The following is a 25656-nucleotide window of genomic DNA, read 5'->3' on the forward strand; positions in this document are numbered from 1 at the left end:
AACTTGAGTGTTGTTTAAAAGGACTGTTGACACTGGACTGCCATCTCCAAAAGTGCCAACATCTGAGTCACAGTGGTGCCAGAAGGAGCAGAGAAGAGCAAGAAATTGAAAACTGATTTGAAAAAGTAATGGAAGAAAACTTCCCTAATTTGGTGAAGGAAATAGACATACAAGTCCAGGAAGCACAGAGATCCCCAAACAAGTTGGACCCAAAGAGGACCACACCAAGACGCATCATAATTAAGATGCCAAAGGTTAAAGATAAAGAGAGAATCTTAAAAGCAGCAAGAGAAAAGGAGAGGGTTACCTACAAAGGAGTTCCCATAAGACGGTCAGCTAATTTCTCAGAAGAAACTTCGAAGGCAAGAAGGGTCAGGAATGAAGTATTCAAAATGTTGAAAAACAAGGACCTACAACCTAAGTTATTCTACCCAGCAAACCTATCATTTAGAATGGAAGGGCAGGTAAAGTGCTTCCCAGACAAGGTAAAACTAAACGAGTTCATCATCACCAAGCCATTATTGCATGAAATGTTATAGGGACTTATTTAAGAAAAAGAAGATAAAAACTATGAACATTAAAATGGCAACAAACTCACAACTATCAACAAATGAATCTAAAAAAGACAAGCAACCAGCCATAACAGGAACAGAATCATAGATACGGAGATCATTTTGAGAGTTATTAGTTGAAAGGGGGGAGGGGGAGAATGAGGGGAAAAGAACAGTTTTGAGAAGCATAACTGGTAGGTATAAAACAGACGGGGATGTTGAGAAAACTATAGGAAATGGAGAAGCTAAAGAACTTACATGCACAGCCCATGGACATGAACTGAGGGGAGGGGCTGCTGGAGGGAATGCGGGTGCCAGGTGGAGGGGGGCAAAGGGGGAATAATTGGAACAACTGTAGTAGGACAATCAATAAACTGTACTAAAAATGAATAAAATAGTGGTGAAAATCTCTTAATTAAATAATATTTTTATTTTTAAAGCAAAGATACTGATTTCGTGCTTCAAACATTAGAAAGGGGAAACCATACCTATTTAGAATGTAGTTTCCCCATCCCAGACGCTTGGCTGAGGGTGAGGGGAGCCGTTCATTACCTGCATCGTTCGCAGCTCCGACGTCCACTGTTCAAGTGCCACATACCTGGGCTCTGGAGCCGGGGCGATCGTGGCAATGTAAAACAAACAGGTCACGTTGCATTTCACTTCGCAGATAAAGTTGAACAGTGTGTCATTTTCCTATAACTTCAAAGCATGATTTTTAAAAGTGTATTTTTCTTGGGTGTAATAACTACTGGAATATAATACGGATGTTCCACGTAATTGGATGCACGAATAGAGACATTTAACTATTTGTAAGCAGAATTCTGATCACACTATGTCTTCATACCAGAATAAATTGTATGATGATCAGTTTTTTTGGAAACACTGGAGGATCTGCCAATATATAAACTTTTTTGTGATGCTGTTGTTGAAATCCCATTCTTCATGAGATTATCAATTCTAAAGTAGCGTCTGTAAAACTGATCCCTAATTTCAAGCATCCTGCTTAATTATATTTTATTGATGCTGAAAACTACAAATGAAGCAAAGCATGAGAATGGAGTTCAGTTTAATTTTATTTCTGTTGGAAGGTAACACAAGCTTGAATAAATTTTCCAACTTATAAACTTTCCATTTATGTAAAATAACTATAAATAAAACAAGCCACTTCAAAAATTGTTGTTAAAATTATATCACAAATTTCTTGTCTTAAAAACAAAGTATGTATTTTAATGGTGGGATTTAATTTCATTTTGATTGTGGTAATGATTCAAATTAATGTACTAATGAATAGGTTGCCATGAAATTTTATATGACTCAGGGATGATTCAGAACATTTTACCGTGGATCCAGCACATACAACGTTAAACCTAAAGGTCTTTCGGTGGCCCTGTGTACAAGTCCTGCATTCCGGTAAGTACTTGACCTTGAGTGTGTCTTCGACAGGCGTATGCGGGCAGAGACCTGGAGGAGCAGCTGCGGGAGGTGTCCAGTGTGGACGAGCTCATGACCGTGCTCTACCCAGAGTACTGGAAGATGTACAAGTGTCAGTTACGGAGAGGGGGCTGGCAACAGGAGGAGGAACAGCCCGACCTCAGTACGAGGACAGAAGACACTATAAAATTCGCTGCCGCACATTATAATACAGAGATCTTGAAAAGTAAGAATGGGGAACTCTGTATCTAAGGGGGGTTATATATACATCCACCCAGTGTGGGTTGCCAGCCTCGGCCTTTGCTTTCAGCATTTGTACCACTGAATAGTTTGGGGCCAAAAGTCAATATTGTTTTTCAAATACAGCATTTCATGATTTCACTGTGAGTGGTTGAGATAATTTTTTGAAATATGTATAAAGAGAAGAGAGTGCATGCCTATCAATGCACTTTAATTTTTTTTAATTAGGTGAAATGTCATTGCAAAATTTTAAAATATGTAGATATATTTTACACCGTGAGATTAATCATGCAAACATTCTGTGTCTTGCAAAATAATTTAGAAGTGCTTAAGTTCTAAATCATTCCAACTCATCTTTTCAAGTACTACGTGTTGCCTTATTGGTTCACAGGTAACAGGCTCAAGAGGGTACTTTGGAAAAGTCTCTGAAAGATCCAGCAAAAAGGGTCACAAAAAATTATGCTGTTGCATAAATTGGCATAGTATAAATTGGTAAATTACTTTAAAAAAGTAATTCCCTTCTGTTATTAGATATTAACGTCTATAAACATTTGAGATTGCAAGGTATCTTCAGAACAAAGCCAATCAAACAAAATGGCTTCCTGGTTCAATAATGAATAGCTTGTCCTTTTTTCCCCATTGGATTTTATTTTAGGGGAAATATGGGACAATAGACTAGAACATTTAAGATGTACATCATTTGTAATGCAGTAAAGAGTCAATGGTGCTGTGAGTAAACCACTAAGTCATTGGAAGCAAAATTCTGAGAAAAAGCATGAAAGGAACAGGAAAATTTGACTTTTCTGAAAACAAATGTAGTTTGGAATGCATGTTCCCGTTGATGGAAAATACCCTTGTATTTCAAGTAGCTACCACCAACCTTGATATTACCCAGAATTGCCAAATGGCCCTCCTGACACTGATGTTTGAATTGAGCCCAAAACCATAGCCATGTTCTCATTTACACCTCCATTGAAAAAGAAAAGTCAAATCCTGTTCCTATTTGCTTTGAGACCATGAAAACAGTGCATATTATGGCAAATGAGCATGACTGCCTCTGCGAACCTTGGCAACATCTCCACGTTAAAGTGGTGTTTTTTTCGGTGGAGAAAACCAAACATAAGTGCTGGGGAATGTTGATGTTATTTTAAGAAAGCATAATCCTAATTCAGCTTGATGCATGGCCGTAGAAATTTAAAAAACACATCCTTTGCTGTTCTATGGTGTTGGACAGCGGACGCCAGTTCACAGGGCCATGTAGGATGCCATCAGTTATTTCTTTAAAGTTGTCTCTGCAATGTCGATCCTCAACTCTGAAATCAAATGTCAGTGACATCCGACTGCTGTGGGCTGTTTCCGCCGTGGTGGCTTCTGTGTAACCTCTGGCCTTCCCTGTGACTCGACAGGTATTGATTATGAGTGGAGAAAGACTCAATGCATGCCGCGTGAGGTGTGTGTAGATGTGGGGAAGGAGTTTGGAGCAGCCACAAACACCTTCTTTAAACCTCCATGTGTGTCCGTCTACAGATGTGGGGGCTGCTGCAACAGCGAGGGGCATCAGTGCATGAACACCAGCACAGGCTACCTCAGCAAGACGGTAGGTGTCCGCCTCCGCCTGCGGCGCGTGGCCCCGCCCCGCCCTTCCCGGCCCTCTGTTTAAACCGCGCGCCCCTAACAGGACCTTCGTGCAGTGTGGAGTGTCGGGTGTTCTCTTTGGGGATGGAGTTCACTCCTCAGTATTTTGTGGTTTGGATGATATGACATCACAAAGTAACTGATGCCCAATAAACTCCCGCCGTGGTGCCAAAGCCAAGTGAAGAAAAGAATAAATGTGCACAGGACTGTGTGTGCGTTCACATGCACGCAAACAAATCATGCATGCACACACACACACACACACATGTTGATCTTTGAGGACAAAGAGTTTCACTTGGCAATAAGTTATTTTTATTTTTAATATATTTTATTGATTATGCTATTACCGTTTTCCCATTTCCCCCTTTATTCCCCTCTGCCCTGCACACCCCCTCCCACCCGCATCCCCCCCCCCCCTTAGTTCATGTCCATGGGTCGTACATATAAGTTCTTTGGTTTCTCCACACTATTCTTCACCTCCCACTGCCTGTTTTCTACCCACCATTTCTGCTTCTTATTCCCTGTACCTTTTTCCCTGTTCTCCCCCTTCCCACTGATAGCCCTCCCTGTGATCTCCAGTTCTGTGATTTTGTTCATGTTCTGGTTGTTTGCTTAGTTCATTTTTGTCTTTTCTCTCTTTTTTTAGGCTCAGTTGTTGATCGTTGTTGATTTTTCTTTCCTCAGTGACATATCAGATACTGCTCAAAACTCTCCAGAAACATTGCATTCTTGGGACTGAGCCAGCACTCAGCTGGGGTGTGGATAACGGCTCTTTTCTGATTGGACGGCTCAGGCCAGCATCAGTTCTGATTGGTTGGCACAAACATTCTAAGTTGTTAAATATTTTGAATGACACTCTTTCGTAGTTGAACTCCTTGCACAGGGTTCCCAGGGCCTTCAGGATCCGGCTGCTACCTACATCGGCAGCCTCAACTGTCACTGCTTTCCCCCTCAAATACTACTGTCCACCAGCTCCGAATTGTGTTATTCTTTAAATCATGTCAATGTCTCTTATCTCCAAGTCATTACAACACTGTGCCCTGGGTTCGAAACACCTCCCCGCACCCCATCCGCAGGGCTCCGCTGGTCTAGCTAATTGCTAATAGGCCTAGACGTAAACGTCACTTCCGGTGCGTGATAGCTCCCTTTCCGCTTCTGTTGCAGCATCAGTCCCTTATCTCTCGGATGGGTTTACTCCCCAGGCCCTAAACTCCGCGAAAGCAAAGCTCGTGTTGGGTTATCTCCCTGGGGCAATACAGCCCAGTAGTTGGCACACCGCGAGCAAACGCTTGGCACTGGTAGAATGGAGCCTTAAAGAGAACAGATTGGAGGTCAAAGTTAGAGCATTGCGTATATACTGATGTTGAAGAAGGTGAGTGGCATGTAGGTGGAGCGATCAGAAAGAGCCCGGGCACATATCATCCGAGAACTCCGCAGCAGCGACTGGGTCAGTAGCTGCAGACTCGGGAGGACACATCACATTGATAAATGTGGTTGGAAGCCCTGGTGCGGCTGGCACTGCTTAGAGAACCGATGGATCAGGAGAGGAGAGGGAAAGCCGGGATTCGATCACTGATAGTCCTGAGATTTTGTGAGTTCATGCCCTTCCCCCTCCTGAAGAAGCCACTCAGACTTTCTACGGCAGTGAAAAGGGTAGTTTTAGTCCGAATTGAAGTGTGCGAGTGTGGTGAGGCCCCCACTAAGTGCAGTGGGCCCACGGGGACACGTGGGGCCTACAGGAGTGGGGCTTGCAGCTGAGCCAGCCGATCCAGTACCAAGAGCAGGCCACGTGTTGGCGGAGAAGAGCACGGGTCTGCAGGAGTGCAGGTCAAGGAGATGTACACACCCAGGGAGAGCGAGGCGGGAGACTCCTCAAGGCAGCGTGGGCTTGCATCGAACGTTTTCACTGATATGGCAGCTTCTAGAAACTTGCGCTCAGGGAACGCCTCTGCCCCAGTTTATTGTATGATGTTTTCAGGGCAGTATAAACGGGAGTGCGGGGCGATCCCTTTCAGACATAAAAGGAAGTTCCTTCACTGCTCTGTTTTTGAAGGAAACAGAGTTTGTGTTTTGTTAAAGGCGTTCCAGACACATCATTTAGCAACACAAGTCACCTGTTGGAGTCATACACGTTGTAAGGGCAATGGACCCTGAGTCAAGTGACACCCACGTGTTCTGTGGAAACGTCACAGGAATGCCTTTAAGGGCTGCATGGAGGGTGTGTTATCGGAGCGTGTGAGGAGCCTGGCTAGGTGCAAAGTGGAACCATCTGCACCCAGCATTCCAGGGGCCTAATCAATAGCACCTGCTCTGCGACACCCCCCCCCCCCACACACACACTCACCCAGGGCTGCTGAACCCTTCAGGTGATTGGGTGGTTTTGTGACCTCTTCCATAAACAGATCCTTTCAGCGTGTTTTCTTATGAGCAGTTGTATATTTAAGAGATAGCACCAGAGAGTAGAAAGTGGATTTTGCACAAGGTCGAATGATTTTATGATGAATGTAGCAGCAGAAGAAAGTCCTCTGCTTCTGAGCCAGATATTTGGATTGAGAAGTCAGTTAAATGTTAGTAGTTACCTTATGTATTTGCCCTGAAGACAGGAATGAAACAGAATTCTGAATCCCCGGGGCTTTCGTGGGAATTGGGACCTCCTCGCTGTGTGCTCTGGAGGCAGTAAGGGAGGCGGCTCCGCCTGGGAGTTCGGTCTCTGGCTCATCCTGAAATACCTGAACAGGATCCATTACACTTCTGTGTTGCTATCTTCAGGAGAAACGGCTCTTCTCTTTTTCAATTATGTTATAAAGAAATAGTAAAAGCACAAAAGCATTCCAGATTATATTTGAGTTAAACTGGGGTTTTCATAAAATTTTCTTTGGCAGAAAAATCTTTTAAACCTAAGTACAGTGAGCAATTATAGACTGAAACTTAAAGGTACTATTTTGCACTACAGACAGGGATGGTCCTTCCATTAATGAAACAGAACACTGTGGCTGTCTGAAAAATTAGCTTATTACATTCATATGTACTCAACAAGTGGAATGGGTTTGTTTTGAATCTTCGGCTAATTAATATTTGGCATGCACACTTGTTGAAAATCAGGTTTTATCCAGATGGGGAAAACCCAATACCAATAACAGCTAACCCAAAGTTTCTTTAGGAGTCACATTTGCCTCAACAAAAAAATTAATGCATCTATTATAAGTAGCACTTTTTTTTTTCAAGTCAAAGTACTGATTGTGTCCACAAATCCTGTCAGTATTTCTAAACCTCCTGGATGGCATTTTTGTTATAAAGTTAGCACTGAACATATATTTTATGTATAATAAAATCTTAAATTGATGCAGAGCCAGATGTAAATCTGTTGGGGTCTGCTCTCCTATGTTCTTCCCGGACCAAATTAAGCTCCACAGGCCCTAGGTAGTTGGCTATGTGGATGATATGCTCAGTTGAGCAAAAAATAAAATGCAAAAAGTAAACGCTCAGTTTTCACTTTTCCCCATTTTGGGGTGGGGGATTATTTCTTTAAATGACTGTGTAGTGTTTCTATCCAATTTTGCCATTATTAATCACACACTCCAGGGGCTACAGATTGCTTCCACACTTAATTAATAGACTCCAGGTTGGAATATTTAAATTAAACATGGTTGTGAGCCACCATGCTTTGAAGAGAAACCGGTTCTATTTTGGGATGTGAAGGTATAAAGGGAGGCATTTTTTGGTTGCCTATTTGTACGAAGTTAATCCAGGATCTTCTCAGTAAAAAAGTTCTGCACCTCTTTTCTTGAGTAGCCTGCAAACTCAGTAGAAATAGGAATTGTTGCTTTACAACTGTTGCTATGCTGGGTAAACAACCTATTGTTTCAAAAAGTGGCTGTTTTTGAAGTTCATTCTTGTTGGTGAGAATTAACTCTTAAATGTTCTTATTAAAAAATTCCAATTGATAGCAACAGGGAAACTCTCAGTTGGAAATGATCGCCATTTCCTTTTTAAATTACAGTTTTGCAGAAAACACAATCAGGGCTTTTTTTATAATTATTATTTTCCAGCCTTGTTTAAATGCCCCTTTTATGTAAGTTCTTTTGATCCTCAAAGCTGGCTACTCATTAAATAGGCATATATTGACAGACTAGCATCAGTCTCCATAAGGAATTTTACAGTTATTGAAACCCTAAATTAGATACGAGTGAATATCTTAAGAACAATTCACTTCATAGCATAAAACTATTTTAGGAAAATTGTCATGCTCTAAATATCAAATTCTGATTGCCACCACCAGTCCGTGCTGGCTGAATGCACATATGTACATAGTGGCAGCTCATGCTGAGTACATGAATTTTGCATTTGATGAGCATAAATCTGAATTAGAAAATACTATTATGTACACATTAAAGCCCCAAATAGTCTGACAATAGTGTAAGAATTCTTATTTTATCAAAATGTAAAGAACCTATTATTGCCTCAAACACTGATGTGTTTGAATAGACCTTGACTCTTCCAGAGAAAATTATAGAAACTGTGTTGATTTAGCTTTTCATACAATGGCAAGCACAGATTTCCAGAAGAGGGTAAAACTATAGGATTTTGCTCCCTGACAGCGTTTGTGGTAAACTAGAGGATGTTTTGAAAATTCTAACACAGCATCATCACCTGGATGACGAGTTCTCTAGTTCACTCCCATGGTTAGTTTTGCTCACCTGTGAGGTGCACAGATTGAGATCACTCTGTGTTCTTGACAGTCGAGCAAGGCACCTGGCACGTGGCTTCTTATAGGTTCTCAGAAGCAGTTATTGAAAAAAAGATAAGGAACAATATTAAACAGAATTTTTAAAATTTGTAATTCATCTACCAAAGATTCAACTCAATCTTGAAGGCAAATGGGGAAGACAAGGGGAATCCAAGCAGCCCTATTATGAAATCACCATATTATTGTCCCTATTTTATACTGCAGTGGTGGCCAAGGGAAGCTGGGTAATTTTTCCAAGTCATGGGAGTGCTAAATTGAAAATTCAGGACTCCCAATAATGTCTGCCTGTTTTTGAAATCATCCCCTTGGTTATTCTTACATCTCTCGTGGAGAAGGGAACTTGCCAGTTATTTTAACAGCATATCGATTTATTTTAGGAGGGGGATGTGTGAGTTTATAACGTGATTCTAAATATTAATATTTTTAGTTCAAACAATTTTACATTTTCAAGCACCTATTATCTGATTAGGAAAAAAGACACATGGACATTCTTAGTAGCATAGGCATTAAATATAGCTATATAAAAATGCACACTCACTCAGTAAAGAAAAGAGAATTTACTATGCCTGTAAAGGTAGTGATTATGTAATTGCTGGAAATGAAGACTGTCAATCAGTGCGTGCACTTAAGCACAGAAAGATCTGGAAGGCGGCAGACGCCCTTCGCTGGCAGGAGCCGGCTGAGGTGCAGTGACTTCCTGCGCCCGCAGCGCACTCTCAGATGTCCCTGGTTTTTCTGAAATTGACACTCACGTCAAACTCAATTGTTCAGAATTTCCCTACTTTTGATATGCGTCACAGACATCTTTCTCTGGACCCCACCCTCTGTTCCACACTGTGGCCCGGTCAAGTAGAGAATTAAAGGAACTCCCTGAAACATTCAGGTCAAAATTTGGAGGTAGAAATGTTTCAAGAAAAATTTTTGTTTGCTTTAATGCTTTGACCTATTTATTCCTTTTGATAGAGTTAACTGAATTTAACTGATCAATTGCCTCTTTACACTCAAACAAGAGAAATGAAACACCAATTATTAAGGTTTTTATTTTATTTAATTAGTTACACTATGGGTATATTTTTCTCCCAAGTTTTACTGTAGTTTTCAGCCAATAGGAAATAAAACACTTCTCTGAACAGTGATTATTTTTTAAATCCCTCTTTACCTGACCCTTTATGCTTCTAGTAGTGTGTCTGCCAACACAGATCTCTTCTCCTTGGAAGTATAGAGCCAGGCTTATTTTTCTAGGAACATACTTTCTTCATGGGCATTTAACTGACCTTCATTCCACTGGAACATTTTTCCCAGCCCCGGGTCTCGACACACACTTGGTACTTGCAGGTGGGTCCTGACTGTGGGCAGATGCCCTGGGAGCCACCCAAGTCTCACCGTGGCAAGGTAGGGTCTGGAATGGCCGCCCTTAGGGCTGGGAAAACATCCTTCACTCCTCCGAAATAGCCCTTATCTCAAACAGCGCCTTATCCTCTGCTCTCGGGCTCTGTTCTGCCTCATGTCACTTGAGACATTGACAAATCCTGCAAGGATTACTTGCCAGCGTAAGCCAAGTGCCCCTGCAGCCAGAGCCAGCTGAGCCCTTTCCCTCCAGTCATGTGGGGCGTCTCCTGTCTCCCCACTGCACAGGGCTCCTGTCCTCACAGCCCCTGTCCTGCCCCAGTCCTTAGAGCTGCTCCTGGTGCCCGGTTGTCTCTGCTCTGGCCTTCTGTACTTGGTGTCCCCGAGACCCGGGCCCCTGTGACCACAGACACCTTTCTGGAGCTCTCCTGTCATTCTCGGCCTTCCCTGGGTTTAACAGCTCCCCCATCCGGATTCTCTGCATGCCCACGCCTTCCCAGTTGTACTTACCAGCTCATCGGCCTCCTTCCACCCCTCAAAGGTTCCCGGCCCCAGGTGTCTTTGATTAGAGAGTTTATGACCTCACCGGGTCATCTTATCAATGCCCCAGGCTTCAATCACAACATCAGTATGGATGACTTTTAGATGGCTCTTCTAAGCTCCAGGCACAAGTATCTACCCGCATAGTAGACAGAAAATCTAGGCTCTTGTGGGCTGGGCTCTGCAGGTTTCCACTGCTACCACTGTCGCAGAGCTTACGTCGTTTGCAGAAGTGAAATATGGAACATGTGAGAAACGGCTCGTTTTCTAAGTCACTTCCTATTTGTTTTGTAACTCTGGTTGTTCATGTAGGGGCCACAGATGTCATGAGGAGTACTGTTCCGTTCGTGGGCACTGCAGAATTATCGTTCTTAAAATAGTTATGCATGGTGTAAAGGGCTTCTGCCAATGTGGTATTTCACCTAATAAAAGTTTTTATCCAAACTGCATAAACAAATGTCTCCTGGAGAAGAAACAGGTCAAAAGCATGCTGCTGGGGTGCGTCGAGGTCACATGCTGAAATTATTTACATAGAATGGAGTATTCTGGAGCATAGCTAGAATCCAGAGAATGCATGCAAACAATTAAAAAAACCCCACACCCATCAGTAACCACTGTGTGTGTGTCACGTTCATATGTATTAGCTTATGTAGTTTTCATAACGGTCTCATGAACTCTGGGGCCAAATATCCTCTTCAGCTTTGAGAAGTTAAATGACTGTTCAAGTTCATACTACTTCTAAGTGGGGTTGCTAATCCAAGTGTCCCCCTGGGTGTCTGGGGGTGACCTTGTGCCCGTCCCTCCTAAGGCACCAAGGCTAAGAAAGCAGCTGGCATTTGAAATGTATACATTTCGAGTGAAAAAAATCCGCATTTTGTAATGTGGGCATTTCTGGATTTCCTTCTTCAGCCTCCTTTCAGTAAGTCTCTCCGTAGTATGGACAGCATGGCCAGTAGTCGTGTTCCCTGGGTGTTTTCACTGACCTCCCACTGTTGGTGTGAAACCGCAGCCAGGCACCGAGTCCCGGGGCTCTGGACTGTGTCTTCTCTCCTGCGCCACTCCGATGGCCATAAAAGTAGCAAACAGCACATGGTTCCACTGCGGTGACGTGGCTACAGGTGGATCTTATCAAGGAGCCGCTGGCCAGGGTTCCACGTTCACTGTTGTGACTGGCCATCATTTAGATTTCGAGGGCCTTGGGAATTTTTTAAGTCCACACAGGTTTTCTTAACGACTCATTTGTCCACTTAAATTCAATTTTCAACTTGAACGGTTTAAAGTCTTGTTTCTGTAGAAGGAAGAGAACTGGAATTCCCCACAAGGAAGGCATTCAGAAGGAGACTTTGGTTAAAGTAACTTGTGAGGCTCTAATGCACAGTCGTGGAAAATGTCCTACCTTATGTTAAACGTATTATTTCCCTAATACCTTTGTCAGCACAGCAGAAACAAAGCTTTCTCTAGTCAATAGTAGATGTGGCTTTTTTTTTCTTTTAAACGTCATAAATTTATAAGAGATCACAAATACATGTAACTGCCCCGAAGGACAGATGTAATTTGGAATGAAAACCAATTTCACGTCTGTGTGTATTCAGTTTATGTACGACGAGAGTTAAGCAAACATTTCTAGCTTTGCTCTTAGATCACAGAGAAATGTATGTCAGTGCCACTTTCTCACCCCCTGGAACAGCCTAAGACTCTGAAATAATCCTTTTTCCGTGAAAACATTGGCCTGCCACAACTCTGCTCTGGAATCGTTGGCTGGTTAACGAGATTCTAACGTGTTTTACAACAGTGACAGGAGCCAAGCGTATGGACTGTTGATGAAGCTGATAAAGGGAATGGATTAGAAGCACAACAGTTTTTGCGCCGTGAACATAAAACTTTCCTCGTGCACGTAGCAGGCGGCGCTCGACCTAATCACGAAGAGTTCCTCCCTCTCTTTTCGGACTCCGGCATCCACCCTAAAATGCTGCACAGCGACGATCTAATGTTTTCTTCTCTCTGTCCCTTCTTTGTAGTTGTTTGAAATCACGGTGCCTCTCTCCCAAGGCCCCAAACCGATAACGGTCAGTTTTGCCAATCACACGTCCTGCCGCTGCATGTCTAAGCTGGACGCGTACAGACAAGTGCACTCCATCATCAGACGGTCCCTGCCGGCCGCGCTGCCGCAGTGAGTATGACGCACGCTTCTTTCGTCCTGTCTGCGTCCCGTGCCGCGTGCGCAGGACGCTGTTGCGCGTGGCCCGCTTTATTCAGGGGAGCTGTGTGACGTCTGCGCTAACGCGTGTCGCCCCCAACACGGAAGACGACAGATGTAATCGTGTGCCGGGAAAACAGCACCAAAGAAACAGGGAAGCCCGCCGTCCAGCACTTGCATGTTTTACTCATGTTTCCATAGTGTCTCCTTCACCGTGCTACACTGTCTGAGGCACGGAGAGACAAGCAGGAGTAAGCAGACCCCGGGCCTTAGAGGAAGCCAGGTCTAGACTTGAATGCAGGTCCGCCACCAGTGAGCCGTTACACACCGGGTATTTCGTGTCTCGGAACCTCAGTTTGCTTCTACAGAAAGTGTCAGGATGTAGAGAGAACTGAATAAGGTACTGAATGCTTTACAGTGCTTAGCACCATGTCTCGTATCAAAGAGATTATCATAAAGGGCAGATGCACTTTTATCACGAAGATTCACGCCTGACTCATCTCCTTATCTCTGTGTTTTTCAGTGTTTTTTTTTTCATCTTTAGCTACCCTCAGAAATGTATTTTATATTCCAAGCAGTGCACACATAACTATGTGTGTATAAGAAATATACATACAGTTTTTTCTAAGATTTTATTTATTTATTTTTAGAGAGGGAAAGGGAGGGAGAAAGAGAGAGAGAGAAACATCAATGTGTGGTTGCCTCTCACGTGGCCCTCACAGGGATCTGGCCTGCAACCCAGGCATGTGCCCTGACTGGGAATCAAACCTGCGATGCTTTGGTTCGCAGCCCGCGCTCAATCCACTGAGCTATGCCAGCCAGGGCATATACACATATAGGTTTAAAGTAGACAACTCCTTAAGTGGACAGGCATTGGAGACACAAGTGTAGGCCTTGGGAACGACACGTTTGGGTTACAAGGAGAAAGAGGGTGTGCCGATAATTTTAAAAAGACAGGAATACGAGTTTGAAAAGGACTTAGTTTTTCCCGCGTAGCTTGAGTGTCTGTAAGAAACCAACGTGACTGTTCGGCAGGCAGTGGGGTGTGGAGCTGGGAGGAGGCGGTGGGAGGTGTCCGCTCATGTGGTGGCTAGGAGCATATAATTGATAGTGAGAGCAACTGGGAGAGACGAACTCGGCCAAGGAACGTAGAGGAAGTAAGCAGAGAAAATGAAACCAAGGGAAACATCAATATTTAGAAAAGCGTTAGAGAAACAATTGTCTGTGCAGGGGACTGAGAAAGAGCTATCAGAAAAAAATGAGGGCTAAAGACTGACAGAGAAAGATATTACAAAATCCAGAAGGTATCACAAGAGCCAACCAGAGTGCAAGGACAGAGGGGTGGTGAGGCGATCAACTATTAGAAAAAGCTCAAGAATGAGTCCGCTTGCCAAAGGACGTGCAGTCAGGATAACATTGCCCGTAATTCATCCTGTCCCCTGTGCTGGGCAGAGAGGGAGCGTGTGTTTGAGGAAGGAGGAGAGAAAGTGAGAACAGAGACCGATTCCGAAGGCATCTGAGAAGCAGAACCACGGGGGCTAAGTAATGTCTCCAGCGTCACAGGACGAGGGTGTCCACTTCAGAGACTCAGACTGTACTTTCGGCCGGCTCGCTCCTTCGGGGCTGCAGCCCTCACTGCATTGTTAACCTGGTTCGGTCAGAAAACTTCCAGCATTTGTTAAAAGACGACAAAAACAAAAATGACATATCTGTCTGCCCCAAGTCAGAATTTACCAGTTTTTTCCATGTTTACCTAAGATACAACCCAGAGGACCAAGTCACCATTCTTTTTTTTTTTTCCACTTTATTTTTATCGTTGACACTATTGCAGATGCCCCCACCCCTTCTGTGCCCTTCCTCCACCCCTTCGCCCCCCGCCTCCCCTCTGGCCCTCACTGCACTCGTGTCTGAGTCCGTGGGTGATACACACACGCTCTTGGGCTGATCCCAGCACCTCCTTCCACCGGCCCCCCGGCCCCCCCGGCCCCCTCCCCTCGGACAACTGTCACTCTGGTCCGAGTCACTACTCTTAATCCCCCAGTGCTGGAAGTGATCACTACCAGAAGTTGTATTATTTTCATCCGTGCTCTTCTAGCTTTACGGAATATGGGTGTGTTAACACGCCACAGGAGATGGTATAGTACAGCTTTGACTAACGTTTTTCATGTTAAAGTGGCGACCTTGCCTTTTTCTCTCAGCAGTATGTTTTAATCGCATTGACGTCTGTAGGTCCGGTTTGTTCATTAAGTAGCTGCGCAGTATCCCACTGTATAAATAAGCCAACGGAATAGTCATGCTTATTCTGTGACAATAGACTACAGGAAAGGCCGTCTGCTTACATGTGAGGAAGAGAGGAAAATGTCGCAGGCGAGGGATGAATGCACTGAAGGAAATTTTACCCGGTGGTAAATTTACTGGTTAGTTCATCGGTTATCATTGTCAAGGTCCCTCAGTGTTTCCTAAAAGAATTAGCCCATTCTGGGGACAATGAGTAGACCAGAGTAATTTAACTGGGTTGCAATCTTAATTCATACATTTATTCTCCGTTTTCGTGTAACACCATCCAATGAATGCCTATTGATGTGAATCAATTTTCTCGGGTAAGAGACTGCAGACCCTGAGGCACGGTGTTTCTAAGAGGAAGCTCACTGTGCTATAGCGGGAACCTATAGCACATTGACCTGCCTGCTCTGTGCTGTGCCCCTAAAACGCAATAACCAGCATCCCCTCGGCTTGCTGATTGACAGGCAGGAACCACAGCAAAGAGCACGTGACTGGGAAGATGGATCAGTACACCCTCTGCACGGAGGTTGTGTCTGTGAGGTTACCCAGAGGTGGGAACTGTTAGATCAGGAATGTTGTGAAGCTGAATGTCAAGTTCAACCAAAGCACATCGATGATGGTTTTTAATAAATGTCCATGTTACTAGACTAAGTCTACCAGTTGTTTTCTCAAAATTATTAATAGAATGTTTCAGCAGTTACAGTTACAGAAAAACCGAGCAGAAAGTGTGGAGTTCCCATCTACCCCGACTCCCCTGGCAGCCCTTATTATTAGCACCTGGCATTAGGGTGGTGTGTTGGTTACAAGGGATGAGCCAGTATCAACACATTGCTAACTAAAACCCGCGCCTTACATTACGACCTTTTGGTGGCACATTGCGTGGCTTTTGACAAATGTGTAATGAAACGTATGATGACAGTACCATACAGAGTATCTCACGGCCCCCCAGCCCCCTGCCCCACCTGTTCAGCCCTCCCTCCCTTCCCCCAAGCCCCAGGCACCAGCCAGCACTCTGACGTCATAGTGCTCTCTCGTGCCCTCGACACATGCTCTTTATTGTCATTTTTTGGTTTCCTTTTATTGTTTTTCTGTTACTGAAGTGTGGCTGTGACAAAGCAATGAGACCAGTAGCTATCGTTGAAGGACCTTTCACTGAATTCTTGGTTCCTTACCTTTATCTAATTCTGTTAGTTCCAATCAAACACAGAGACAAAAACTGGCAAGCTGGTAAATGCAGTAACTGCTAACTTCCCCTCTTTTCAGCCTGCCGCACTTTCTCGACTCCATACATCCCAGCAGGCGAATTCAGAGTAAATACAGGAGAGTGGGAAACACAGGCCTCTAGACTTCTCTGCTCCCCTGGGCTGCTGTGGCCCCCTGCTAGCGGCGCCCCACTCCACCGCCAACAGCCCCGGCCCCGGCCAGCCGGCTGGCGTCCAAACGGTGCGACTCCTGTTTCACAGCCAGCGGCTGAGCCTCTGCGTATGGCAAGTTACTGCTTTAAAACCATCATTTCTAGTCACATAAGAAGTGAAGGATTAGATTTATAAGCCCACTTTTTCAGATTAATGCAACCTTCTTATTAGCCTGTCAATGATTAAGCCTGGAAAAACGGTTGTAATGAAATGGTTAAAACCATGGAGTGTTCATTTATTGGTCCTACTTCCCCTCTACTCCTTCCATATCCTGCCCATCCCCGGCTCCGCCTACTGTTCTTCCAGTCACAGGACTAATGGGGCATGAGCAAACAGTAACATAAACAGACAGGAAACAGAAATTAATGTGAAATTGATGATAAGCAACATAAGGAAAGACAAATGTATGCATTTCATTTAGATACATCTCTGTTAAATAAGTTCCTTTTGTTTTAGGCGATTTGTACAGAACCTGAAAAGGAATGCGGTTCTGATTTCTAGGTGTGGTATTGGAGATGTTCTTTAGTAATACTGCATATATTTAGCCACTTTCTGTCCCACATTAACCACTCTTGCAAAAATATAAGCAAACCCACGCCTGTGTAGATAGATGGTCAAGCGTATTCAAGGCCTATCACGATGAATCCAATAAGAACACCATCCGAAAGGCTTTGGAATGGCACTGTTGAAACTTCTTCCAGGGCTCCGTGGTGGCGGTAATGACAGAGTCTGGTTGCCCTCCCAGCAGCTGTTCCGACAGCAGTCCAGAGCCAGGAGGGCCCGGATTGATGCTGTCCCAGAATGTTATAACTGCAGGCTGGAGTCATGCGAATCACAGTGGTTCAGATGATATCCACCGCGGGCATTTAGGAACTCAAAATTCTGTTTGATTCTTATCAAAAATGATCGATGTGGTCCAAGCTCCCCTCATTGGTTTCCTTAATGGGGCACAGAGCATCCTACTGATGCCCCACTGAAGACTTGAGGATGCTCTGAAGGGCGGAGAGAGCTGGTAGTGCACGCTTTCAAAGGGATGGTCCGGGATCCCCTTCCACATTTAACGGGACTTAGCACGCATGGGCCATTTAAGGAACCGCACTGTGGGCCATGGAAGCTACATGGTGGGCAGAATTTGCATCTGTTGGGTCGTTGAGAAAATAACTTATTAAAGGAGCTGCCAATGAGAGTAACTGATTAATAGCGCAGTTCCTCTCCAAAGAACGAATGCGCGTCTTAAAGAAGCCAGTGAGTGCAACAAGTTGCATTTGCATTCAATTAATGTTAACATTCGTTTGCAATGATCTATGAGATGTTTAGTAAAGCAGGTCAACAGTAGTTTACTGTAAATCAAGATGCAGTTCACTTCTTTCCAATTAGAAGTGTATGACAAAGATTACGGTTCTTGGGAAAGCGGCAACATTCCAGCTCTGTTCTAAGTGGTGCCACGTGTGCGGTGGTAGTGCGTCTTCGTGCCCTGCACGGGGATTTGGGGAGTCAGGGGATTTCCGAGTGCATAGCAGCTCCGGTGCCAAAACTACAGAAGATGAGGGTCAAAGAATTAGTACTCCCCGAAGTCCCACCATGACACTCACAGTACGAGAGCCAGGATCATGACCCGACATGTGCAGTGTACTCTAACAGAGCACATTTGCAGCATATTAGTCCTTTACAATTTCAAAGAAGAGATAAGTGGCAAAACAAGACTGATTTTTATCATGAAAGCATTGTTCTCCAACACATATGTGTATCCTTGCACTTTTGTCTTCTAATTGTAAGTAAATAGCAATGACTATCCAATCAGCCTAATGACTTTTTAAAATAATTATTGAAATGATTTTTAGAAAAACATCTCTGTCCTTCATACAGATTATCAGCAGGACTGTGGTTTTGTTTGTGGGTTTGTGGGCGGGAAGGGAAAGTAGGAAAGTCGGTTTATTTACACAGGATTCTCAGTATACATCTTCTTACCGATAATTGCACAGTCTGCTTTGCTTTCCAAAATGTGTCTTTGAGTCAGTGTTTTATAAATACCCTATACAAAATAACTAATTTGTAAACATTGTAATAGGTTCCACATTAATATTCATAACAAAATTTTAATAGGATAAATGTGCTTTGGAGATTAAGACAAATGGGATAGGATTGTGCTAAATCTTTTATCCACCATGAAAACATTTCCTTTTGTTCTAAAATGACAATGTTTTGGAAAGTGTGTCTCCTATTTTTTTTTAACATGAGAAGCTTTAAACACTAAAAGCTTGTGACTCACATTTAGAGCAGGGAACTTCTAAGTAATGGTGAAAATGCATTTCATCCAAATATATGTTTCTCTAATTAAATGGTATATAGCAGGATTTCAAATTTCGATTTTGAAATATTTGCTAACATTGACGAGTACTAGTTTCTTATTTTTGGCAGTTTCTGAAGTCATTGTTTTCTAGAAATTTAAGTTTTAAAAATATTAAAAACTAAAATATTCTTGTTTTATACAAGAATTAAGTTTATCCATGAACAATAAACTTGTTCAAGTTTACCCTGAACAAACCATAGTTAGCAATATGAGGGTTATGTGGGCACAGTGTTTACCATACAACATAATTGAGTGTTATTCTGAAAGTTCCATTTTTATCAACATGAAGTGCAAAAGCTAAGGAGTTAGTATAGACAGATTATATGCAATTATTATTTCACTCTATAAAACTAGATGTCTTGCTTTGTATGACATTTCCAGAAGTATAATCTTACACTTATTCCTACATTTGTTTCTGCACACAGTCTATACATTTAAACTTATATTTTTGAAGACATTGAAATGTTGGAGAGAACAATATAGTTTTTCCTCACCACATGCAGGGAAATTGTTTTGTTTCCATGCCTGCTCCGGATGAACAAGTGCATGCACGTTTGGAAGCCCCACGCAGACCCATGAAGACACACCCCTGCGGATGGAAATCTCAGTGTTCACCAGTCCACTTGGGCTAGTGAATCAGATGACTCCTGACGCTCTTTTTGGCCATTTCCATAGTTTAGATAGAGGGCCTTGTCACTTTTCCAAAGAGAGGGAGGGAGGGAGGGAGGAACTGGAATAACAAAAACCCTGGTCTTTCTGGTGGAGTGTCCACTGGGAACTTTGCATTAATGGACCCTTGACAGCTGTGGGCATCTGGGCCTCAGAAAAACAGTCAGTGAAGGTGCCTGTATGAGAATGTTTCCTGTAGAATTCTTTGAAAAAGCTATAGTTGGAAACAACTTCAATCACTACAAATAGGAAACTAATAAAATAAAAAATAATACTCCATTTTATGGACTGCTGCAACCCCTAGAAATAACGGAGCAGAACTTCACAAGATGACAGACGAAGGTGTCCATGATGTTTGTTTAGTGGAAAATGAAAATTCCAGAGTGATACAAAAGACTGCCCCGTGTTTGCACAGACCAGAACACTATATGATTATATAAATTAATGCACATGCCGTGAAGAGGTCGAAGTCTGCAGTGATACCAGAAGACCACACCACGGCCACTGGCCACGTCTGGGATTAGAATCTGACAATGGGTGTGGGTGTGGCACTTCGCCACGCTTCCTTTCCTGTGCCCCTGCATCATTTCACAGCATTTCGTACTAGTGTGTGTTGATGTCGTGACACAGAGGTGACGGGTTCTGCCTGCTCCGTGCCAGTTGCACTAACGCTGACTCATCTGTGTCCCCCAAGGTGCCTCGCTGCCAACAAGACATGCCCGACGAATTACACGTGGAACACCCACGCCTGCAGGTGCCTCACTCAGCAAGACTTTGCATTTGCCTCTAGTACTGGAGACGGTAAGCAGAACGGTGAGGGGTTTTCTTAAGATTTTATTTATTTATTTTTAGAGAGGGAGGAAGGGAGGAAGAAAGAGAGGGAGGGAGACATCAATGTATGGTTGCCTCTCGTATATTTCTGGAAATGTCATACAAAGCAAGCTATCTAGTTTTATAGAATGAAATAATAATTGCATATAATCTGTCTATACTAACTCCTTAGCTTTTGCACTTCATGTTGAATGCTGGAGGTATAGTCTGCAACCCAGGCATATACCCTGACTGGGAATCGAACCAGTGACCCTTTGGTTCACAGGCCAGCACTCAATCCACTGAGCCACACCAGCAGGGCCAGAATGGTGTTTTTTAGGACTAAATGCCCGGGGTCTCTATTGTGATGAACAGACACTGTAATGTTAGTCCCATGCACGATACCGAGGGCATCGTACCCTGAGTTAAGTCACTATGCGATAGGACCTCTGTGGCCTCACATTGATGTTAGTTGAACTCCCTTGTAAAGCAGCGTGCCCGTGCTTGTGCACAGCCCTATAACGAAAAACCTAGAAGGAAAGACACTCTCAGTGCTTGTAGCTGCTCCCCACCACACCCGGCACCACGCGAAGCACAGTAAGATGTCCCGCCTGTGTTTGTCTAGACTCGGCGGACGGATTCCATGACGTCTGCGGACCCAACAAGGAGCTGGATGAAGAGACTTGTCAGTGTGTCTGCAAAGGGGGGCTCCGGCCTTCCAGCTGCGGACCCCACAAAGAACTAGACAGGGACTCGTGCCGGTGCGTCTGTAAAAACAAACTTTCCCCCGCCTCGTGTGGGCCCAACAGAGAATTTGATGAAACCACATGTCAGTGCGGATGTAAAAGAACCTGCCCGCGAAATCAACCCCTCAACCCCGCGAAATGCACCTGTGAGTGCACAGAAAATCCACAGAAATGCTTCTTAAAAGGAAAGAAGTTCCAACATCAAACGTGCAGGTAAGAAGTCTTCATAAATCATACTTACTTCTCTTCCCTGGAAATAGTTCTCTCAGCCAAAAGCCGTCTTCCCAACCCAGATAGCAGCTGCTTGTTGTTAGCGTGAAACCGGTAAGCGCTGGAAGATGAACTCGGATGTTTCTGAACCAGCGTCAAACTTCCATGAGACAATGTTTGCTCCCAAACGGCAGGAAGGGGCCCTGGGAACCCAAACCAGATCCACGCTCAGAGTATCCTCTGAGTCCTCGTCCCGGAGGCGAAGACAGTGGCCCCCAGCACCCGCTGGAGGGCGGTCCCCTGTGCAGCACTTTCACATACAGCCGGGCAGCGCACCCCGGCCCCGCCGGAGTGAGGATCCCATCTGATCTTAATCAGAGGAGGACGACTGTTCTAGACGCAGATGATTTTGCCCAAATTCATAGAGGATAGGACAGTGCCACTTCCTGTGGGATTGAATCTAAACCTAAAAATACGCACGCAAAGCGTTCCATGGAATTAGAGAAATAAATTAATGTGCTGTTTCAGGTCACTCAGGGCTCACTCCCTAAACCTTGATTGTTTTCCCTTCTTCACCAGGAAAAATAAATGAGGCTTTTGGACTTGAACCCTTTCGAGGCGGGTCCTGAGCTTCTTCCCCTCTCTCCTGAGAGCAAAGGGGGCAGCCGGGGAAGCCAGATTGGCCCTTGGGCATTCCTCCCACATTCCTTCAGGGAGCCCCCGCCAGTCTTGCCTCTCCTCTCCTGACCTTTAACACCTTAATGCCGTTGTCCTTTGCCCTCAATTTATAAAAGTCTCCAAACGTCTTCTGTCTTATCGGCATCTCCCTGTGGTGCAGAACGCCCTTGAGCAGCCAGGATCTGTCTTCCTTCTTTCCCGAGTTGCTCCAAGGCTTCTGTGTTCGCCTCTTTCTGTTTAAAATGTTTTTGCTATTAAAGTTGTAAGATTGCACAGGTTCCCAGCGGACAGCATTGTAATACGTCCTCAGTATGTTGCTTCCTGTGCTCATCACCCAGTGTCCAGTCTCTTGCCGTCACCATGTATTTGTCCCCCACTCTCGCCCCTCTGGTAACCGCCCATCCATTCACCTCTCTCATCGCTAACTTCTCCACCAACTGTCATGTGGCTTATGCCCCAGGGTTCCACGGTGAACTTCTGCTTACGGTGTCCATAGACTCTTAATTGTCAAGTCCAGTAGACAGTTTGGTGTTTACATAAGCTGTCCTTTCTGTACCCTTCCTTTCAGCTTTCTTCTGGGTCTTCACTGACATAACGTAGTCCTTTCCTGGTGTCTCTGGGTTTCCAGACGTCCGTTCCTCATCGCCTTCCCTGGCCCCTCCTCTTCTCTTCCGTCCACTCTGTAAAGACGGTGACAACACCCATTCAAGGGGTGACTGGTCACGTGACTCAACACTTACTTTTCAGTCATGTATGGTTTAGTGTCTGCATTTGCACATGCATCGCTGTCTTTTCCTCAGTCAGTAAAGCGCCCATCTTTTTGATTCTCGGAAGTTGTGTGCTCTCATCTTAGTTTATATTTCTGATGATCTGTCCGCACTCGCATTTCAGCTGCTACATAAAGAGATTTCAATGAATCTACGTATATCACTGATGTCTTTTTCATTGTTTCAGGGTACCTTATAAGGAGCCTTTTTTCTCTCTAGAATATTTTAAGCAATAACTATATTGTAATTTTACTTGCAAATTCCTACTCCACCAGGATATCTCAAAAATGCAGAATATAGATATTAAATCTTATTAAACAATTTTGCATATTGAATCTTCTTGAGTGAACCTAGTTAGAATGTATTGAAAAGCTTAAAATTTTTATGCTTCCATAGTCTAACCAGCAATTATGTTTTTCTCCTGAATTCTTACATGAATTTAGTCAAACAGATTTCTATCATTGAATTTCCCCTAATCCTACCTGCATTGTTTCATGAAGGTTTTCCATCTACTGCTACTTCCTCTGTGTTCATTCTTCTAAGTGTGTACTTCTCGGTTTCATGCATATACTGAAGCAAAAAATAATTTACCATGTTTTTCTGACCATAAGACCCACCTAGGTTTTAGAGGAGGAAAATAAGAAAAAAAAATGGAAACAAAAAATGTTTAATAACATAAATAACATAATATTTTACCAATGTAGATGTAAACAGAACTCAAAAGCAACATTAACTTTTATTCCTCCCAAATTTGCGGGGGGGAGGGGGGAGGTGCATCTTATAGTCTAAAAAATACAGTATATGTTGAAAATATGTATTCTCATTTTTTCTTTATACTTATTCCAAAATTGTGGTGGGCAGAGTATATATCCTTTGGCCCATTGCCTTAATCAGCAACTTTCATTGCTCATTGAGAATTATATTTTTTAGTGTAGGAATAATAGTGGTCTTCTAAAATTGCACTTGTATTTAGAAGTTAAAAAGATAATATTTTAACTACATGTACTGTCTTTGCTGAAGCACAAGAAATGAAATTATAAAATCACACTTGTAGTTTTTCTGAAGTGCATTTTGCATTTCCATGTCAGGTCATTTGCATTTTTCCTTGGAACCCCCTGCCCATTCCCACATGTTAAGCAAACACAACTTAAAAAAAATAGTCGTCTTCAAAGAAGGCTCCCATCCCTCAAAGCAGCAACAGGGCTTTGGATGTGCTTGGCTGCCTGATCATGTATTCTTCTCCACCTCCAGACCCTGGAAGTCTAGCGGAGGAGGAGGAGGGGCCTCCACGGTGACCTGGTCCCTCCCTCTGCAGATGGAGCCCAGGTGGACCGGGGATGGCTGGGTTCAGGCGCTGCGAAGTCAGGGTTCGCTGCACGTCTCAGACGCTAATGAGGTCTGCCTTGCTTACGTGATCACACTAAACGAGCAGACCTTAAATAGATGCTTCCAACATTTCCATTTCTGTTAGGAAGCAGAGAGCACTTCAAAAGCATTAATGCTGACAGCTTCTCATTCTCCCATTTGTTACATCAGCAACGGAGACACTTGGGGGTGGGTGTGGGGGTTCCATTCCTCTTAAACTCTGTGATGGTAAGCATGAACTTGAACAACTTACCAACCTATAAACCTAAGGACAATTTTATGACAAAATGAGTGACCTCACCCTAGTGTAAAATTTAGAAAACGCAGAAGTGTGTTTGCAGCCTAACCCGTTCCTCGCCTTGGTCCTGACAAAAGTGTGCGTCTCTGCGTTTCCCCAGTTGTTACAGACGGCCGTGCGCCAACCGACCGCGGCACTGCGAGCCCGGACTCTCCTTCAGCGACGAGGTGTGCCGCTGCGTCCCTGCGTACTGGAAAAGACCGCACGCGACCTGAGGTCGCACTGGTTTCCAGTCCCTCGAGTCTCTGCCCTGCAAACCCGAGCTGCCCCTTCGGAACTGTCTGGGGACAGAGAGACCTCTGTGGGGCCACCATGTCAAGGACGGGAGCAGAGGATTCCTGACCCGCGGGGGTCGCCGCTACGGAAACGGGCTCGCACTCATCTGCCAAGGGCCTCTCGTAAACACTGGTTTTCCACCGAGGACCCAACAGCCGAGGTTTTCCTGTTATGGTTTAAAAAAAAGAATAATGACTATATAATTTATTTCCACGAAAAATATTGTTTCTGCATCCATTTCTATTGCAATAACAAGTGGTAAAGCTCACTGTGATCAATATTTTTATATCATGCAAAATACGTTTAAAATAAAATGGAAATTGTATTATAAGCCGCTAAGTGCAGCCCGTTAGCGTCCTTGCCCTGTAAGCAGAACTCGCTGTGGTGGAGCGTGCCTCTGCCCTGCCCTGGTCCTTTCTCTCCAGCCAGATGCAGGCTGGCACAGCCATGCACACGTGGGAACCTAGGCAGGGAAGTTTCCCAGGGGTAGCAGCTGCTATCACATTTTATTCAAAGTCATCTCTTAATATATATCGTGATTCAAAACATTTCAGCACATGATACTCTTGAATGTAGAGCCCAGTGAATCAGCCTAGGATGTGCCACCTTCTTAGACAGTCTGCTTCCTCCGGACGACCACGTGACTGAGCTGTGCCCTGTGCCGGGAGCCCTCGGGATCTGGTCGGCCATTTTTAGCTTTGATACGCTTTTAAATTCCATTAATTGTTTAGCTAATTTTTTAAAGAACATCTAAGTTTGGAATGAGCCCCTAAGGCCATGGAAGGAATATTAGAACCTGATACGACTGTTCCAAGTCATCAGCTTAACAGTCCTCTAAACTATGTGTTAACAATTAGTTTCTCAGAAGATACAGGGTAAGCCAAAACATTACTAAGCCAAATATTAAAGCACGAAGCGTGCCAGAAAAAAAAATGTTTCATTTGTCCCAGGAGATGTAATAATTGTGGTCAGAAGCAAAAGTAACATGGACAAAGACGATACATTGCCAGAGATACTTGCAGTTTTATGTGGACTATAAAAACCTCACTGCACCCCATGGTAATAATCGACATTTTGTGGTGCCACTTTGAAAGATGGCCT

At 44.0% G+C, this 25656-nt stretch overlaps 1 protein-coding gene and 1 long non-coding RNA gene across 4 annotated transcripts in view; one reads left to right on the plus strand and one right to left on the minus strand.

The window, feature by feature from the left end:
- VEGFC (vascular endothelial growth factor C) overlaps positions 1–24886 on the plus strand; it is a 71747-nt gene extending 46861 nt beyond the window's left edge. The window contains exons 2-7 of one of the 2 annotated variants that reach the window (XM_045821425.1): positions 1995–2208; positions 3629–3819; positions 12510–12661; positions 20100–20218; positions 20841–21174; positions 24380–24886. In XM_045821425.1, the coding sequence (XP_045677381.1) occupies positions 1995–2208; positions 3629–3819; positions 12510–12661; positions 20100–20218; positions 20841–21174; positions 24380–24494 (1125 nt within the window). In that variant the 3' untranslated portion in view covers positions 24495–24886. The remainder of the gene's footprint in view (positions 1–1994; positions 2209–3628; positions 3820–12509; positions 12662–20099; positions 20219–20840; positions 21175–24379) is intronic. The other variant, XM_045821426.1, reaches the window with a different exon arrangement.
- Positions 4432–10664, minus strand: LOC123807388. Of its 2 annotated transcripts, XR_006783638.1 has the most exons (5): positions 10462–10664; positions 8555–8633; positions 6437–6642; positions 5704–5898; positions 4432–5167 (listed from the first exon to the last, which is right to left on the minus strand). It is a non-coding gene; the product is annotated as an uncharacterized LOC123807388 (long non-coding RNA). The 2 variants fall into 2 exon arrangements; XR_006783637.1 differs by having other exon boundaries at positions 4432–5898.
- Positions 24887–25656: the final 770 nt, after the last annotated feature.

Source organism: Phyllostomus hastatus, unplaced genomic scaffold (genome assembly GCF_019186645.2).
Source record: "Phyllostomus hastatus isolate PE091 unplaced genomic scaffold, TTU_PhHast_1.1 phas_scaffold_46, whole genome shotgun sequence".
In the NCBI taxonomy this organism is placed as follows: Eukaryota; Metazoa; Chordata; class Mammalia; order Chiroptera; family Phyllostomidae; genus Phyllostomus; species Phyllostomus hastatus.